Genomic DNA, 20,633 nt, shown 5'->3' with positions numbered 1-20,633 from the left:
ACTTACTCCATCTTCTGTGGTCTTACCAACGGAACAAAAGCATAAACTGCTATTCGTCATACTAGGAAAGAAATTAGTTTTTTCCAAAAATTTTAATATGAAACAAGAAAAAAAAAAAAAAAAAAAACTGTCTTCAAACCTTTTGCAACATAAACAGTGCAAACATATCGGCAAGTTTTCAGTTTAAAAAATCTACTTAAAAAAAAAAAAAAAAAAAAATTCACAAATAAGAGTATATGCATAAACAAATAATGAGACACTTTTAAACTACCTTTTTAACGATATCAACACGAATATGCATGCTGATGAAATGTAGTATAAGTAGTATCCCCCCACACCTAAGCCCTCCTCACTAGGGAGAAGGGATATTTTATATACACATCTTCCAGTTAAAAGCACATGGGTAATAAGGATTCTTCTATATTTCTTAAAATTTCCTTAATTTTCATCAAAATGTTAATTTCTTTACAAATTACCTCTCTGTTGTCTATATCAACATACACTTTTACGGAATTGTTATTATTATCTTTAACTTCAAATTTTAGTATTTCATAATAAGCCCCATTCAAAATATTCACAACCTTTTTTTCCTCATCATGTGTTACAGATAAACTAGCATCTGCATCTATATAATCAAATAAAACTTTGTCAAGAATTAGAAATTTTTTTATTTCCTCACAATCGTCACTCTCTTTAGCACTATCCACGTATACACTATCTCTAATGCTGTGTTGATTGACTTCATTTATCTCATCGTTTGAATTAGGTTGGACATTCTTCAGGCTTATATCCCCATTGGTATGTTCACCATCTTTTATATCTTTATCCGTTTCTATTTCTTCTCTGTTCCTACGTCTCTGTAATATGAACTCTTTTAACTTCACTTTTGAAAATCTCTCCACATTTGTGTAATTTTCTTGAACATAGGAAATAATCATTTCGTATATATTTTCATCTGTTATGTCATTACATATGGGAATATTTCTGTTACTACTCATACTATCTAAAAATTCTAAAACTAAAAAATTAATACTATCCGCAATAAGATCATTTACTGGACTTGAATACCAGTTAATTTTTATGATTTTCTCAATTCTAAAATAATAAATTTTTACATCTTGCACAAATATAATACCTCCACAATCATTATGATCTACATCTTCTACATCTTCCACATCTTCTCCATTTGCTGCCTCCCACTGCTCCTCCTCCTGCATGTAAGTTTCCTCATATACATTCCTAAGCATGTGATACAATAGCTCAAATTTGTATGGAAATTTTATATTAATTGTCTGGTCGATTAAGGCTGTTTTTAAATTTGTATATTCATAAATATCATTGGCGTAGATCATGAATGGGACTCCTTTCGGCTCAGAAATTATTATAGCCTCTATTTCTTTAGAAAATATATTTTCCTCTCTATTTTCATTACAAATTTTCTCATTCTCTTGGTTACTCCTATCCTGTGCCATTGAATCACTTCCTAGCTGTTCGTTTTCTTTTTTTTTTATTTCTCCCCCTTGACCTGTGTCTGTCAATACTTGGCTCAATTGGCCAATTTTACCTTTGTCTATCAGTTGTCTTCTCTCGGCTTCCTGAGCTAACCTCCTAATATTGTGAGAAAGTCTTCCCATGGTGACAACATTATCATTGTGCTCAAAGTGAAAGGTTAATTTTTGCAACAATTCAGGTGTAAAAACAGACAAATACTTTTTTTCTTCAGTTAGTTTGTTTTTAAGTCTGTTGAGTTCATTTTTGTCCCCATGAACTAGAACAACATTGGGACATTTCAATTTTTCGATAAAAGTTTTCGTCTGACTAAAATCTGAATGCGCACTAAAAGAAATTTCCTCAAAACGGCATTTTCTCTTTACAATTTTATCATTAATAGTAACATATTCAGGTTCAGTTTTTAATTCATGAGCTAATGTACCTTTCACAGTATATCCTGTCAAAATAACTCCACTTTTTTTATCAGATGCAATAATATTAAAAATATTTTTCGAAATTCCATTTTGTAACATACCCGGGGATGCCATAATAACACATGGGTTGTTATCTTGATATAAATAATTTAAAATGGAATCAACTGATTTGGCATATTTAATATATTTAAAATTGAAAGGATTCTTACCTTCATTAAGTGTTTGACGAACAAAATCTCCACATAAATTTATAAACGTTTCATATATACATAAAGATTTCGTAGCCATGGAGGATATATAAAAAATTGGAATTTTCTGTAATTGTACATTTCTATCCCAATGCTCTTCCATGATCAATAATAATTCTTGAGCTCTACCTAATGCGAACACTGGTAATAGTACTTTCCCTTTATTATTTAATATGCTTGTTATCATGTTAAGAAAACGAATTTCTCTTTTTTTTCTATCATCATGAACTCTTATTCCATATGTTCCTTCACAAATTAAAACATGCACATCGATACAGGGGATTTCTGCTATTGGAATGTGTCTATCTACTTCTCTGCTGTAATCTCCTGTATATAAAAAACGCACATTACCTATTTCCACTAAAAACATGCATGCACCAATAACATGACCAGCCCTATAAGCTGTAAATTTTATATCTTCTATTTCTATATGTTCATGAAAATTTACTGTTTCTATTAAGTCCATTGTTGCATCAACATCATTTTCATCATATAATACATTATGCCTTATATCCCCATCTCCCATTTCACACATATAGCTTTGATAATAATCGTCATCATTGTCATCACTTCCATTTTCATCAATGGAATATAATCCTCCCCTTTTTTTGTTGTTTTCATATTCTTCGATTCCACTTTCACCCAAGTTATTTTTATTTTTATTTGCTTTATTCTTATTCATAATATGCATACATTTCTCAATACGAGCATAATCATTCCATAATAAATAACAAATACTTTTAGTTGCTTCTGTCATATATATCTTTCCTTTAAAGCGGGTTCTATTAACAAGATATGGTAAAGCACCACTATGATCCATATGAAAATGTGTAATCAAACACAAGTCCACCTTAGAAATATCATAAGCGTCATAGATGGGTAGACACCCGATTCCTATAAATGCTGGATGAATTCCACAATCCAACATAATTGATCTCTTCTCATTTTCTATAATTACACACGATCTACCTACTTCGCTTGCCCCACCTAGGCAAACGATATTAATGTTGTTCATGTTTCACTCACTGTTCTGATAATAATGGGTCTGATTCGACAAAAAATAAATATATGCAAATATTTATGACAAAAAAAAAAAAAAATTCCCTTTTTTTGTATCTCAAATTTGTGCAACAGTAAGAGTAAAATGAAGAGGAGCTAATAATTAGCACTTTTTTTTTTTTTTTTTTTTTTTTCACGTATCCATAATGATACAACTGAATACGTGTTTTCTTCATCTACATGTTACAAGTATATGATGTCCTAGTATCTGCATCATATATGCATATATACATATATGTACTATTATGCCACTCTTGGATAGTGGGAGAAGAAGAAAAAAATATTTACACCCCTTTGTATACATCCCCTTCTGAATAAACTTGGGGTAATTTTTTCGTTTTTCAACACATGGATTAAGGAATCCCAAATTTCAAATTATCATGTCTCACTATTTTTTATATTCACTAAAAAACCAGATAGGGAATCAATCTTACGTTTGTGTTATACAAATGATATACGAGACTCATGGAACATTTCAGCTTTGATTCCATTTTTTGTATTTTTTTTTTTTTTCTCCCCCACCATTTTTGTGTGTTCTTCATAACATTGTCCGGATCTCACAATCGTGATGGAAACAACCTATTTAGAAAAGTTACAGAGGAATATTTCTCCCTTTTTTTTTTTTTTTTCTTCTTATTCCTCAGGGAACTTCACAAATGTAGTTCTAATTTGGTGCTCAATTTAAACAATGAGCTTACATTTGTCATAAAAAAAAAAGTGCCTATCTTCTTGCAGTTATCACATGGCACTTTTGCCACTCTACGAAGAATGTTATATCAGTTTAATAAAGTGAAAAATAAAAAAATAAAAAAAAAAAAAAAGGAAAAAAAAAAAATTTATTTTGACACTACTTTTCTACTTAGCATTACTTTTCAATATGATGTGCTACTTTATGCATTCTTAAGTTTCCTCATAAAATATTAAAAACTTTTGCTTTTAAAACAAAAGCTTCAAAAAATTCCATAGAGAACTCACAAGTTCTGTATATAAATGCTAAAAGATGGGTGTAATCGGGTACCCCCAAAAAATTATAAACATATATGTGGTATAAACGAGTGCACTATTGCATTGTGTTTTATTCTATGTATACTTATGGGCCCAACATATATGTATATATTATATATATATATCTCTTTTCCATATCCTCGCAAGAACTTTTTACAAAAAAACTAAAAAGCTATTTTTCAAAAACGTTTTCACATAATTTATGTTGTTTATCATTTGCTACGATGTCACTCCTTTAACTTTTTTTTTTTTTTTCTTGTGCAGTTGGTTGATGAAACAGCACAAAAAAAAGAGAGAGAAAAAAAAAAAGAAATTTAAACCAAGAACAGAGGTAAAAAAGTAAGGCGGCAAGGAGAAAAAAAAAAAAAAAATAATAAATAAATAAATAAATTAATGCAAATTATATCAAATGGAATTGAGGCAAAAAATGTAAGAGTCCAAAATAAGGTAAAGTATATCGAATAGGAAATAATCAAACGCTACTATATGTTGTGCATATTAGCTAGTTATATATGTAATATTTTCTTCCCTCCCCCCAACCCAGTAAAAAATGGTACAATGCTCTATTGTGCGTTAGAAGTTAAATGATAAACAGAGAATTTTATGCTGCATATACAAAACTTTTCGAAGAAATATATATACATACTTAGAGAGATATAAGGAGAATAAAAGAATCACTCATGATATCCAACTTTAGTACTATGTAATATGTTCAACTTTTAAGGGAAAACACCACTATAGAAGGCTGTTGAGAACACATCTGCAGTTGCAAAAAACATAGAATTGTGTACACATTTCTGTGTTCAGGGTGAGGAATTCTATTTGTGTGGCATACCATGTAGAAGTGATGTGAGTTTAGAGGTTAAGGAAAAAAAAAAAAATATATATTAATTCACGATACACCAACCCCTTCTCATGCAAAAAACTTAAACATCTGGAAAGAGAAACATCTCATTAGATTAAATGAACAACGAAAAAATAAGCAGCGAAAAAATGAGCAACGAAAAAATAAGCAGCGAAAAAATAAGCAGCGAGAAAATGAGCAACGAAAAAATAAACAGTAAAATAATGAGCAGCGAAAGAATAAGTAAGGAAAAAATAGCCAAGGAGAAAATAGAAAAAGGACAGCACTATGAAGCTCACCAACTAATAAAATCAATTATAAACCGGAAACTCCAAAAAAATCAAGTGAATAGTTGTATGAGCATAATATTTTATTTTTCCCAAAAGCTGGCCAAGGTAGAACAGTACGTTTTACTCTGTGATTTAATGTATCAATGTTGCACAATTTTTACACAACATAATATAGGATTTAATGAAGAATATGCAAAAAAAATAATAGAAATTTTCAAGCTATGTCCACCTAATTCTACAGAAGAGAAGTACAAATTTATGAACAAGTGTATTTTGTGGTCAACGAATGACGACGATATATTTGGATATTTAGATTTCCATAAAGCCATTGCTTACGCTTATTTTGAGGATAAGAAATATAGCTTAGCGCATAATCATTTTTTATATCTAGAGGATAATGAAATATTACATAAAATAATATGCCTATGGAGAAAAGAAGCTTACCCAAGTGAATCTGATTTTTTTATTTTAAGAACAACTTTATGTCTCCTTGTGTTAGATAAATTCGAACAAGCACTAGATTTGATAAATAGGTTTGAACCAAATTTAGATAGAAAAGATGTCCCTTTACCTATTCAAATTTCTTATTTAATTACCTGCTCATGTATATACAGAAGTGTTCCATTATACGAAGATGTTAAGTATAAGTATAGACTTATATTGAATTATGATCCGGATTTCCAAAAGTACATTAAAATACTAGATGATATTGTATTTAATCAAAGGAAAGGCGATTTGTTTAGCATGTTCCAAAATATATTTGGCTGATATCAACAAAAAAATGGGACACAATCGTGAATATATTACTTATTAGTAAAATTATCCCATAAACGGTGGGGGGATATGTGAATATATCACATTTTCCCAATAAAAAAATATGATTTTGGCAAGCGCATATACCAGTACATAGCCTATCTTTGTGTGCACATATGTATATGGTTTTTTTTTTTTTTTTTTTTTTTCTTTTTTTTTAAAATTTCTTTGTGCCTTTTGATATTACAAATCTTATATACCCAGTTAAGGATGGAGTTTTTCCTATCCACTTTGTTGTGTCTCTCCAAAGAGCATAAAAATGCCTCCATTGAATGAGGGCTATGGATTCTGTTTTTTTCCCCATTTGAAGAATATGCAAAAAGGGAATACTACACTATATGGAATGTACATTATGTGAGCAAATGTACAACTATCTTAACTCAATAGTGCATATTAGTTTTTGATTTAACTTAAAAAAAAAAAAAAAAAAAAAAAACTGAAGCATATGAGGAATCATATTTAATAGGTTTACATCATCAAAAAAAGAGATCCCCTTTCAACACATTTCTTTCTTTTTTTTTTTTTTTTTTGTTCCTATTTTTTCATACAACAAGAATTTTTGAAAAAATTAAAAATTTCCCTATCCACAACTTAGCGTGTATCAGGGAGAATTTGTATAATATGATAATTATTTCCCGTTTTGGTCCCTCCATTATTTTTTTTTTTTATTGTTACATTTGGAAAGCTAAGCTTGGTGAAGTTTCACAAAATTGTATTTTCTTTTTTAAATATAAAAGATTTTTATTTTTATTTTATTTTTTTCTACATTTTATTTTGAGATTTATCCATACCGCTTAAAGACTTTCAAAATTGGGTAAAATTATATTACACATTATTGTTTCTTCATCTTACAATTTTTAATAAACAGAGTAGTTTATGCAATGAATTTATGGAAAAGCTATAAAAAAGGAAAGTACAAAGAGTTGGGTGTAAAAAAAAAAAAAAAAAAAGAGAGGATTTAAGGGACTTATATTTCATTTTTTTTTTTTTTTTTTTTTTAGAGTAATGTCTACATCGCGCCGAGTCACGATTAAATACTAAATCATAAATCAAGTTTCCCCCCCCCAAATTTTTTTAAAATACCTCCCTTTTTACATTATTCCACTATCCCATACATAAATGTATTTATTTTATTTTGTAAAACGTTTAATAATTCATCCCCACTATTAGCAGAAGGGGGGGGAAAAAAAAAAAAAAAAAAAAAAAAAAAAGAGAAACAGAAACAGAAACGGAAGGAAGAACCTTAACAAAAGTAGCACGACAGTGCTAAAATGCATCATCATGTTATTTCATTACTAATAACATATGCACACCCACTGATTAATAAAAATTAAAAACATTTGAAAAAGGAGATCCTAACCCTATATTATTTCACTACACCCCCATTTGGAGATGGAAATTGTTGACGAAATTAAGGATTCCATTGTTAACGAAACGGATTTGATTTTCTACTACAGTCAGTTAAACACAGGAGTTTCTTAAACTAAAACGTTAATATAAAATGTGTCCAATGTTAAATGAATGAGATGAATTAACACATCCCATAGGGGATAACACATAATACATATACTATATCCATGTGTCGTAAGGGTGCCATGGAGAAAGGCAGTATCGTTCCAGTGTATGTATCTTCACACATATGCATGTACACATATATACATATATGTATAATATATATATATACTTTATTTTTCCCCACGATGTCCAAATAATAGGAAGCCTGTGCCCAATTAACGATCTATGCAATTGGCTCAACTACAAGAATGGTACTGTAAAAACCGAGGGAAAAAAAAGGCACATACAACTCCCTTCACAAATGTGTAAATAGTAGTACCTTTTATTTCAAAGAAATCATACTCTAGTTCATATTTTCCTTTCGATTGATTCATTTTTACATCATTTTTCATTTCGAAAAACAATTTCCTTAGGTTCAACCTTGAGATTTCAATAACACAATAAAAAAAAAAAAAAAAAAAAAAGGAATTATCATTATTTCTTTGCAGAAAGACCCTATAAAAATTATAGAAAAATAAAAACACCATGCAACAAATTTGTGAACTTAGGAAATTTTAAATTATTCAAATAATTAGAAAGTAACATATAAATGCAGTTAAATACATATTCTAAACTTTTTTTTTTTTTTTTTTTTTCCATAAAAAAAAGACAATAAAGGAAAAAATACCATACTAAACGATCCGCATTTCTTTGCTAAAAGAGAATTCTCCTTTACTTGTAAAAAAAATGACCAAGGAAAAGAAGAAATCTATATGAGATGGCTGGTATGATCATATGAAAAAAAAAAAAAAAAAAAAAAGATCGTATGAATAAATGTAAGGAACTACTTAAAAAAAATCCATACATATTTCTTCACTATCTCAAACTGTGGAATTTTTATTATTTACGTACAGGATGTACTAAATTTACGGTATTAGGATAGACTACCTTCTATTCGTCCTCCTTTCCCATCTTTTTATTTTATTTCATTTTATTTCTCCCCTTTATTTTCAGTCTTTTAACAACCCCGAAGAATTCAAAGACAAGCTCCTTTCCAACTTTGTACCAATCAAATTTGATATAGGGGCAGTGTACAATTACCCAGTTTCTCAAAAAGATCAAAAGGGTGATATATTTCATCCCGTTCAAAAGGTAATTAATTGATGTGGACTATTTTTTACTCCTTTGCTACAGCGTCTTTTCTACATTCATTCTATGGTTATCTATTTACCAAATTTATATCCTCTTTCAGGAGCTAATATTCGATATTGATATGAACGATTATGATGACATCAGAACGTGCTGCAATGACAAGAAGGTTTGCAAATTATGCTGGTAATAATAAGATGATCTTTTTTTTAAATAGCATTTTTCAATAATAACGTACACATTTTACGAAAATTTTGTGATTAATTTATTTATTCATTATTCACGCATCCCTTTTTGGAAAATCATTTTTTCAGGAAATTCTTAACCATAGCAATTGTACTTCTTGATACAGCACTTAGAGAGGATTTTGCTCTTCAGAATATTTTGTGGGTTTACTCTGGAAGAAGAGGAATACACTGTTGGGTATGTCACTTTTTTTTTTTTTTTTTTTTTTTTTTTTTTTGGCATTTTTTATGTATGCACATGTGCATTCTCTCATATGTAAACACACTTTTTCTTTTTCTCTCCTTCTTAGGTTTGTGATGAATCATGTCGTCACTACACAACTGATGCCAGAGCTGCATTAGCAGACTACTTAAACATATTATCTGTATGTGAAAAGAAAAATAAAAAGGGAAAAATTTATAGTATTTTTTATTTATCGAACAAAGATATTGTACTTTTTTTTTTCATCATAAGACATGTCTGATAATGCATGTGTACTTTTTTTTTTTTTTTTTTTTTTTTTTTACGCTTTCACTAGGGTTCGGATACCCAAAAAAAGAAGGTCTCCATATGGGGAAAGGAGAAATATCCTATGATTGAGTATTACATGAAACATAAAATTTGCACAACATGTGTGTTATTGCATGCATAATTTTACATGCGTGTTCGTACATAGCTACAACTAGGGTATGGCTGGACGTCTTCAGCTATTTTGATTATATTCTATGTAGCATATAATACATATAAATACATATATATATACTTGAACATTTTGGCCTTTTGATGAATTTTGTAGGAGGGCCTTTGAAATATGCTACAAGTACTTCGAGATCCTGATGGAGGAACAGGACTTTTTCAAAAAGGGTTCCCCACATGTAAATAAGATAATTGATTACTTACCCTACGGTATGTATTAAAAATCCTTGATTCATAAATTTTATGAATACATGAAATAGAAACCATATAGTGTAGAGGGGAAAAAAAAAAAAAAAAAAAAAAAAATTAACTATTTAACTAATCGTTCATCGTGTGAAGAGGAACCTTAGAGAAATACTTTCTCGTGGCATTTGCACAACCCCCTTTCACACACAATTAAATGCACCGCTCTCTATACCTTTTCACAGCATCGACGAAAAATGTGGATCCTGTAAAGAGTGCGAAAGTTAATGAATTCAGAGAATTTATTAACAATAATAATTTCAATTCGAAGGAGCTTTTCGAACAGGTAAGATCCATGAGAAGTACAATGAAACGATTGTGAATTTCTTTAAAAGTTTTATTAACTCCCTTTCACGGGTGCTCAGTAGCCTAAACAATCAGACCATGCAAGCACATCTAGATTTAGATGTAAACTTTTTTATTTTGGAAAATTGTACACATGTTGTATATTTTTATTTTCCTTCCCACAGCTGAGTTCAATCTACGGCTTCTTAACCCCGAGTAACTATTTTAAAAAAAAGGATTATAATTCGAATATAATTATCCCATCATATATCAAAGAATTAGTTTTTCATTTCACGTACCCAAGACTTGATATTAATGTTAGGTAGGTTCTTTTCACCATGCAAAGTAGAACATTCCCTAAAAATACCTTAACTCGTACACCCATCGGTTTTTCCTTTCCAATCGCGTTACTTTATTTTTTATAATTTTATGTAATTTCATTTAATTTTCCTTAATTTAATTTTCCTTAATTTAATTTTCCTTAATTTAATTTTCCTTAATTTAATTTTCCTTAATTTAATTTTCCTTAATTTAATTTTCTTTAATTTTATTTTCTTCAAGTTTATTTTCTTTAATTTTATTTTCTTTAATTTCATTTTTTGTTATTGTGTTCACTGAATCCAGACACCACATTTCCACCATATTGCCTCTTTTCCATTGCAGTAAAGAAATTAATCACTTGCTGAAAAGTCCATTTTGCATCCATAATGGCACAGGTAAACAATCAAATAAGGCATCAGAAAAAAGACCTTCTAGTAGATAAATTAAATAATCCATGTGTATGTAAACAGATATTTGTATCGTAAATTATCATACCTTTCAATAAAAATATATATATATATATATATATATATATATATATATATATATATACATATGCATGTGTGCATGCATGCGCATGGTACTTACAGGAAGAGTTTGCGTTCCACTGAACATAAAAAATATAGATAATTTCAATCCCCAGCTGGTCCCCACACTAAGTAATTACCTTTCTTCTAGTTTTATTTTCTTCTTGTCATATGTAAAATGTTGATGTATATATTTATCACGTAAATTGACATGTTCACATATACCTAATATCTTGGGCTCATGCATACATGTGTGAATTTTACATGTATGTACACATATATATATATGTCCCATCTCCCATCTTATTAGAATTACTGAGGGAACAATTTGATGACCCCAAAAATGCACACGGTAAGTCATAAAATGAGAGGACCATTTAAGAATGTAATTATCAGCATGCCAATTTGATTGTATTTTTTTGAATTTCCTTATTCAATATAAACAATTTCTAATTGGAAATTCGCATAATGTAATAATCCTCTTTTTTTTTTTTTTTTTTTTTTTTTCTTTTCAGTGGACCCAGAATATAGAACATCCTTAAAATCTTATGTAGATTACTTTCGCCATAGTTTTTTGGAGAATATTTTGTTATCATGTGCGAACAAACGAAAAAGTAAAAAAATATATTTTCGCGTGTTCACACAATTATCAATGCATCTGCTCATGTAGAATTATGTCTGAATATCAACATTCCATCCATTCAACCATCCGTACTTGCAAATTTATATTGTCCTTTGGAATTTTGCATGTATCAAAATTATACCGATAAATGACATTTTTGTTATATTTCTTTTTTCTCACCGAAGGAATAAGTGAAGGCCCAAAATACATTGATTACAGACACATATGATATATTTTCGAATGACAGGCTATATATACTACCCCCCTATGAAGGTGCATTCTGTAGGGAAATTTTCGAACAACGTTATTTTTCATTTCTCTTTTATTTTATTTTTATTACTTTTTCCATTACTGCCATTTCATATCATTGAAGTAACCAAAATAGTAACATTTATGAACACATTTTTTATTATTCTTTTTTCATGAGTACAACTTTTCGGTAATTAAAATATACACACATTCAAGCATGCCCTTTTTGCATACATTGAAATTATGTGCCATTCTTTTTCCTTCCACGCGAAAACCTAAATACGTACTGCTATAAAATTAAATAATATAATGATCCAAAAAAAAAAAAAAAAAAAAAACTATAGAACATAGTCATTCCCTGTAATTCTAATTATTTGCATCTGTTTGCATTCGTGTAATAGTTTTGTACATTTGGATTCATATACTAATTTTCAACTTTCTCTTCACGTTATAAATAATTTTGGAGTTGTTTTTTCTTTTTTTTTTTCTTTATGAAAAATGATAAAGCCATAATTTCCCCCTTTTCTGTTTTTCATAAAAATTGTGCACAATTTATATCATTTTTCATTTTTTTTTAAGGACTCATTTATATTTATTTCATTTTTTCTCTCAAAAAGTGTTCCAAGTGAGCGCGATTACGTCACGTGGCTATAAACCTGAGGATTCAAAAAAAAAAAAATTTATATATATATATATATATATATATATTTGCATATATATGTGCACACACAAAAAAAAAAAAAATAATAAAATATATATATATTTGCATATATATGTACACATAAAAAAATAAATAAATAAAAATATATATATTTGCATATATATGTACACATAAAAAAATAAATAAATAAAAATATATATATTTGCATATATATATGTGCATACACACACACAAAAAAAAAAAAAAAAAAAAAAAAAAAGTGTACCGAGTGTCGTTTCCATTCATAAATATATATAAATATCTCACCCTTTAAATTCAATTTTCCGAGCTAACTATTTTATTAATTTTGCTTTGGTACAATATCATATCTATCAGGATTCTCCACATCCCCAATTTGCTTTCCTTCGAAATTAGACATATAAAAATGAATTCCTAGGGAGCTTATGCCCTCTTTGCATCAAGCTATAAATCCTGAAATAGCCAAAAATATATGTCTTATATATTTATGACCCTCTCAGCATAGCTGTAGAAACATACTTCTTCTGAATCACATATCTCTTCACCTCTTTGGTTCGATATTCCTTGAGATTATTTAATCATCTCTACCATAAAGGGTCCCTTTTTTGGGGATTCCCAGGTATGTAAAAGGCGCCCTCAATACCCCTATCTAACTTGCGTGAACCAACTGGTTTTCTACGTCCATTGTAAGACGTCAATGGCCCATATACAAGCAAAAAAATCGTGGATAATCAGTGTCTTTTCACATAAGCTGGGCATTTAGGACCCAAACATTCAGCACTTTGTAAAATAAGGAAATTTAGAAACGCTAGATGCGACTAGCTTCCTATTCACGATCCTTCTATTTTGTTTTACCAAAATGGTAAAACGTAGAAAAAAAACATACATACACATGTGTGGTATTCAAGACAATTTTTCCATGCTCAAAATATATCAATAAAAACGCTGTTCCCACTCATTTGAATTGTACTCGTGCATATACGTTTATAAATCTTTATATTAAAAAAAATTCCCATGAAGGAGCTAATATTTTTAGGTTATTTCAAGCTCATTGTCCTTTCTTTTTCTTTAGTTATGTTTTATTTCACTTCAAATGTGCGTACTTCCTCCTAATTTATGTTATTTCGTTTAAAAATTGTGTACTTCTCTCCTAATTTATGTTATTTCTTTTAAAAATTGTGTACTTCTCTCCTAATTTATGTTATTTCGTTTAAAAATTGTGTACTTCTCTCCTAATTTATGTTATTTCGTTTAAAAATCGTGTTCTTCTCTCCTAATTTATGTTATTTCGTTTAAGAATTGTGTACTTTTCTCCTAATTTATGTTATTTCGTTTAAAAATTGTGTACTTCTCTCCTAATTTATGTTATTTCGTTTAAAAATTTTGTACTTCTACTCCAATTTATGTTATTTCGTTTAAGAATTGTGTTCTTCTACTCCAATTTATGTTATTTAACTTTTAATTTATTTTGTCCCGTTTCAAATTTATGTTCTATCCTTCCCTTCGTTTTTTTAAATTTTTTTATTTTTTTCCTTTACATCTAAACTCATAATCGGCAAGGTTCAATGGTGTGTTCCTAAATTATTTGGAATCTGTTTAAACGATATTTTCCATTTTTGATTCTAAGAATTTAATTAAGCTACTTAGCTTGATCTATATGCTACTAAGGATCTATAGCACTAATATTTTTAAGAGTAAACGTATGTTGTACTCCTGTACCTTCCAAAAGTATTTGGCTCCACACGTGTCTACAGGTTCTTACAGCATGCTTACAACTGATACGTGATCGATTTAATTGATTCTGATATTTTATTCGTTCCCTACATCATCATAACCACGCGGGCTCATACTTACACACGTACACTCATACAATCAAACACACACATACACACACATACACTTATACACACACATACACACACATACACACATACACACACATACACACATACACACACATACACTCATACACACATACACTCATACACACACACACTCATACATACATACACACATACATACATACACACATACATACATACACACTCATACACACATATATAAGGGACTACCAAATACACAGCACGCGATCGTACATCCATAATGAATGACAGTACCTTTCCCAGTGAGCAAAACGTATCAGAGTTAAAACTCTCTTTATCTCTTCACACTGGAAACACTAATTACGATTGGACACGTAACACCAAACCAGACGCAATTTATAGCGAAAAAAAGAATGAAAATAAAATGTCATTCCATAGAAACATAAGTAACAACACATGCTGGACGAGCAACTGTGCAAATATAATGAACTCTGCAAACAATTTAAATTGTGCAGACATCAAATATAACTATCCTTATTACGCAAATAATCATCAATTAAAAAACAGTGATAAGTATTCAATGCAAAAAATGAAAACTTATGCTGGGGGTAATCTCTACATAGGTACAATGGAGGAGAAGCTACAGAATAAATCTTCTAATATGGGGACAACTCTCGAGACGAACGCTGCAACCACTGTCACCACAAATGTGGACAAAAATGTTTACACAAATGTAGACAAAAATGTTTACACAAATGTTGACATAAATGTAGACAAAAATGTTTACACAAATGTAGACAAAAATGTTGGCACAAATGTAGACAAAAATGTTGGCACAAATGTAGACAAAAATGTAGACAAAAATGTTGACACAAATGTGGACACAAATGTTGACACAAGTGATGACACAAATGATGAAACAAATGATGACACAAATGATGAAACAAATACTGACGTAAATGCTGAAACAAATGTTGAGGAGGTTGTATGCACAGATCTCGGGGCAAGTGTAGCAACAGACTTTGGCCCAGCGACCAAAGGGGAATATTACAGCACAGGGGGAGGAATGCACTCTGGAAAAGGCTTTACAAATGTATATGGAATGTACGATACATTGTATCAGGAAACAGGAATCGGAAAGTCATTCAACACGAACTTTGGCACAAACGCAGGAATAAGCAGTGGTATATACAGAGCTCCGTGTAGTGGTACTTACCGAGCTGTATGTAGTGATACTTACCGAACTCCGTGTAGTGGTACTTGTGGAACTGCATGTAGTGGTACTTGCAGAACTGCATATAGTGGTGCATGCGGAAGGGCCAACAATGGTGCACACGGAGAAGTAAACTTCAGAGCGCAATACGGAACAAATTATGGAACAAATTATGGAACAAATTATGGCACAAATTATGGCACAAATTATGGCACGAATTACAGCACAAATTATGGCACGAATTACAGCACAAATTACAGCACAAATTACAGCACAAATTATGGCACAAATTACAGCACTAACTGTAGCCCGGGCAGTGGCATCACGGAATATCAGGAACAACGGGGAATACTAAAAAACAAAAAATTTGATATGTACACATTTTTGCGAAATAACAAAAAGTATGAATTCATGAAAAACAATTTACAGGTAAAAAAGGGAGTGAAAAAAACTTATTCCACAAATGAAAGATATCATAAAATAAAAAATGAATACTTATCTCCCACAGTTGATTCTGTATACTTTAAAAATTTAAACAAATATTCTTCATGTAATTGTGCAAATTTACATAAAAAGATTTACACAAAAAGTGAAAAATGTGGTAACATTACAGATATTAAGCAAATACATAGTGACTTAATTTACTTAATTATAAAATATTTATATTATGAAAGAATTTTACCAGAAGCTAATGAAATTAAAAGAAAAATAAATAAATATTTTCCAGAATGTACAGTTTTAAACACTAATTTTATAAACATATGTAGAGAAGATAAATTTCAAAAATTTGAAATTCATAAAATAAATTCTTTTGAAAATGATGAAAAAAAAGGAAAAATATTCTTTAGAAAATCTTTTAATAATGAAAATATATGTATATATCTCCGAGGAATATCCAGAGATTTTTTTATAAATCCTAACGACGACAATGAAAATATTTTACCATACATCCCACTTGTATTTATGCATATTATAGACCGGTTTAGGATTCAATCAAGTAAGTACACAATGGAAAAAGTAATTTCTATTGAATACGTACATATTACTTTTTTATACATATGCATGTGAACAATAAATCATTTATGTACTGTGTCTCATGATATCGAATGTAATATATATATATATATATATATATATATATATATATATATATATAAATTCCCTTAGCTCAAATATCAACAGCTGGCTTTTAGCTCAGATATATCACCTTTCTATGTTATGTATAGCTAGATGAATAAAATACAAGTGTACGCATTTTACTCCTTAATCAACTTGGCGTGTCTTTCACATCTTTCTTTCCTCTAATTTAGCTTCATGCAAGTTAGCCCTATATATGCATATATATATATATATTTCTTTTTTTTTCAACACTCATCAATCGTATAAAATTACGTACAGCGTTATTTTTTTGTGCTCTTATATGGTATGTTGAAATTTCTTTTCCTTTTTTTTTCTGGTTATTTCTTGCTCTGAGCTACACCTTACAATACAAAAATACACGATCAACTGCGTGCATAAATGTATAAATTATTTATGGCTAGTGCAATATGACACTTTCTTTTTGATAATGTAAATTTCGACACCTTTTGCAAATGCTCACTTTATGTAATGGTGACGCAAATACATTCTATCAATTAGGCGTACACATACCTAGCATGCTATGAAACTATTTCCCAAGTTTTTTTATGTAGCCTATAGCAAGCTGTTTTTATGCACCTCTTTGTTAGTACATTCTATTTCATACACATTCGATTGTGTAATGCCCTTGCATGAACATGGTTTATTGTTGGGATATTCAAATTAATTTATTGTTTCTGAGTTACGCATCTTCATTTATTGTTGTTATATTATGCCTACATATAAACCATTGATAGGTTCTTCCAATATATTTCTTTTTCTTAATTAGCTATTACCACACTTTATGAATATTTATTACCCTCATTTTTCCATTTTCCCCTATCAGGTGACAATAACCATAAGGGAGGAAGGTACATATTGGCCGAAACGCTAAAACACACCGGACCGTATATTTTCAGGACCATGAAATTAGGAAGAATAATACATATACTCCAAAAATGTATTGATTTGAACATTTTATCTTACTATAACAATAATATTATACCTATATTTACATCTATGTCTATATCCAAAACATATGTTTCAAAAATGCTCGTGAATGAAACCCCTGATTCAAAGAACCATAAAGAAAACTCCATAATACTCATAAAAGATAGAATCCATCGCTTGCTGCATACCTATTCAGAGGAAAAAACAAAGGCAAAAGGTTATAAACGAACATATGCATACGCCAGTACATTTTGTGCACAAATTCTGTGCAAAATGAGTGAACGCGAGTATATATAAATAGAAATTCAGTAAATGTAAAAAATATGTGAAAATTGGCATGAACTGATGTCAACAGATATGAGTGTGATACATTTGCAGAACCTTTGGCTTTCCTTTCCACCGATTTTAAATGTATGAAAGTGGAATAACAAAATATCATTGATAGAAAGCTCAACAGCAGTAGAGTGTTATAGGTACTAGTGCCTTGAAATGTGTGCTCTGTAGCAAGTACTCCACGAACACTATGCAAATGGAAAGTAATAGTAGCATGTGAGTTATGTTATCGCATCAACCAGCAAAAATTTTAAGAGTTATAATAATAATAATAATAAGGGAATACATTGTGTTCTACTATCTCACATTGCACGCTTTTGTACACATTTTCCGAAAATTAAGTTATGCGATATGTATGTGAAGAAATTCTATAAACCTTTTTTCCTTGTTTTTCCATTTTTTACATTTTTATCACTTTTTCCATTTTTTTCTCGTTTTTCCATTTTTTCCATTTTTTCCATTTTTTTCCCGTTTTTCCATTTTTTCCATTTTCTTCCATTTTCTTCCATTTTTCCCATTTTTTTCCCGTTTTTCCATTTCTTCCATTTTCTTCCCTTTTTTCCATTTTTTTCCCATTTTTCCATTTTCTTCCATTTTCTTCCCTTTTTTCCATTTTCCACATTTTTTCCCTTTTTCCCTCTTTTTTTTTCCATCCAGGTTTTTCCCTTAGTAGACTACCCCTCATATACAAGAATGTGTACAAGGAAAACATAAACATAGACCAAATAGGATACTCAAAATTAACAGAATTTATAAATAACGAAATGAGTGATGTCTGCTTTATTTCAACTCAACACAAATTTCAGTGCATATTACTACCTGTCATGAAAAATGTAATTAAAAAAAAAAAAAAAAAAAAAAATGAATACATATGCGCACTCGTACTATCATAATCCACTTGCCGTCTTGCCACACATCGAACTTCTTACTTTTTTCATAGGAGCAAAAACAACGAGACAAAAATGCAAAACTAAAAAAGGAAATGGAGTTGAAGAAGTCCCTAGATTATATAAAGAACTATCAGTGGGAAAGATGCATTTCTTATTTACACTTTTCTAATTACTTAAAAACTAAACATGGGGAATCAGTACTAAATTATGGTGCATTAAACGATACCTTAGAACAACTCATAGATAACAGTTTATTTATTAAACATAAAAATTACATTGACCGAACTTTAGAAAATGATTCAAATTCTAACATACCTTTGTTGTTACCCCTAGATGTTTTTAATTTACCATCATCATATGATATGTATGATTCATACTATAAGTCGCACACCTATTATAGTAAAGATGAAACAGAAGATAATTCTGTAATCAAATTTGTAGACGGTTCACAAGGAAAATGCGATATTTTATATGATCTTGAAAAATGTGAAAATACAGATATTTCCATCGAAGAATCGATAAATATAAACCACATGTATTTTAACTACCCATCTTCATATAATGTTTTTCATTCGCTTTTTAATGATAATGCAGAAGAAATTCCCATTGTCGATTATCACAGAATACAAGTTTAACAAAAACATAAACATATTTGACAAACATTGACAAATGCTGTAGAATGAGAGTCATCTTATGTGTCCCAATGAGAAGAAGTGCTTTCTTCCCAATATGCGAAAATGCAGTGAATGTAGTACTCAACGGGCGTTATCATAAAAAAAATAAAATAAAATAACCCATCTGCAGCTTATAAATTTTGAAAAATGAAATAATCAAAGCATGATATTCCTATTATAATGATTTTTTTTTTTGTGCTAAATTTTTTATAGTAACTTTTTTGTTCCTTGTTGCGCGGCTCAACAATTTTTTTTTTTTTTTTTTTTCTTTCTTTACACATTTTAAACTGTGTAATTTACCTCTTTTTGATAAAAAAAAAAAAAAAAAAAAAAAAGAGAGAATAAATAATAGTTTGTTATATATTCTTTTAAAACAAATTTTTTTAATCCTATGATTTATAGCTAAAAAATGTAGTCTTTGTAAAATTACGAAAAATGTGGTATTTTTTCGGACCACTACAAAAATAACAGGAATTGCCATATTTTCATGTATATCTCCTTTCCTCCACAACCACTAAGGAAAAATGAATATATAGAAATATGAAAAAATTTATACAAAGGAGGAACTAGGGAGGAGTTTATAACTGTTCTTATCATTATTTAGAGACGTTTCCCATATCTATGATCCATTTGTTCATATTTCTACGTAAACAGAACATTTCAATTGTCATGTGCCGCACACAGTGTTATCACCCTTTCTGATATTGTTCCTAAATTGAACAAAAAACACAATAGCATATTTATTCACATTTCTGATATTCTCATTTTACAATGCAAAGGGAAGTTCACTTTAACGTTGTTTATATTAATTTAATTCATTTATAATGATACCTGCTTAATTTACACAAAATGTTCTTCACGTTTTTAGAGCGAAAAAGTTATCCTCACACTCTCATGGATTAGTAGGGTCCATTTAAAATAGTAAAAATAAAAATAACAGGCTATGTGTTGTTGTAAGC

General features: G+C 29.6%; 4 protein-coding genes across 4 annotated transcripts; 3 read left to right on the top strand and 1 right to left on the bottom strand.

Annotated features, from left to right (window-relative positions):
* Positions 1–389: 389 nt before the first annotated feature.
* PGO_126990 (cleavage and polyadenylation specificity factor) lies at positions 390–3,188 on the bottom strand (the record flags this gene model as incomplete). Its single annotated transcript, XM_028689489.1, has 1 exon — positions 390–3,188. One exon carries the CDS (start codon positions 3,186–3,188, stop codon positions 390–392), a length of 2,799 nt encoding a protein of 932 aa, XP_028545290.1.
* A 2,117-nt stretch (positions 3,189–5,305) lies between these two features.
* On the top strand, positions 5,306–6,139 carry PGO_126980 (conserved protein, unknown function; the record flags this gene model as incomplete). The annotated part of the gene is made up of 1 exon (XM_028689488.1): positions 5,306–6,139. One exon carries the CDS (start codon positions 5,306–5,308, stop codon positions 6,137–6,139), a length of 834 nt encoding a protein of 277 aa, XP_028545289.1.
* A 1,437-nt stretch (positions 6,140–7,576) lies between these two features.
* On the top strand, positions 7,577–11,975 carry PGO_126970 (DNA primase small subunit; the record flags this gene model as incomplete). Its single annotated transcript, XM_028689487.1, has 16 exons — positions 7,577–7,640; positions 7,900–7,950; positions 8,348–8,463; positions 8,693–8,830; positions 8,931–9,013; positions 9,142–9,250; positions 9,363–9,437; positions 9,591–9,652; positions 9,849–9,958; positions 10,177–10,277; positions 10,462–10,598; positions 10,940–10,992; positions 11,188–11,256; positions 11,435–11,476; positions 11,640–11,738; positions 11,932–11,975. 16 exons carry the CDS (start codon positions 7,577–7,579, stop codon positions 11,973–11,975), a joined length of 1,353 nt encoding a protein of 450 aa, XP_028545288.1.
* A 2,946-nt stretch (positions 11,976–14,921) lies between these two features.
* Positions 14,922–19,635, top strand: PGO_126960 (hypothetical protein; the record flags this gene model as incomplete). The annotated part of the gene is made up of 4 exons (XM_028689486.1): positions 14,922–16,707; positions 17,674–17,994; positions 18,768–18,943; positions 19,051–19,635. The coding sequence occupies 4 exons, from the start codon at positions 14,922–14,924 to the stop codon at positions 19,633–19,635; spliced, it is 2,868 nt and encodes a 955-aa protein (XP_028545287.1).
* Between the last annotated feature and the right edge of the window lie 998 nt (positions 19,636–20,633).

Source organism: Plasmodium gonderi (assembly GCF_002157705.1).
Source record: "Plasmodium gonderi DNA, contig: Chr12, whole genome shotgun sequence".
NCBI lineage: Eukaryota > Apicomplexa > Aconoidasida > Haemosporida > Plasmodiidae > Plasmodium > Plasmodium gonderi.
This window is presented reverse-complemented; position numbering and strand designations above follow the sequence as displayed.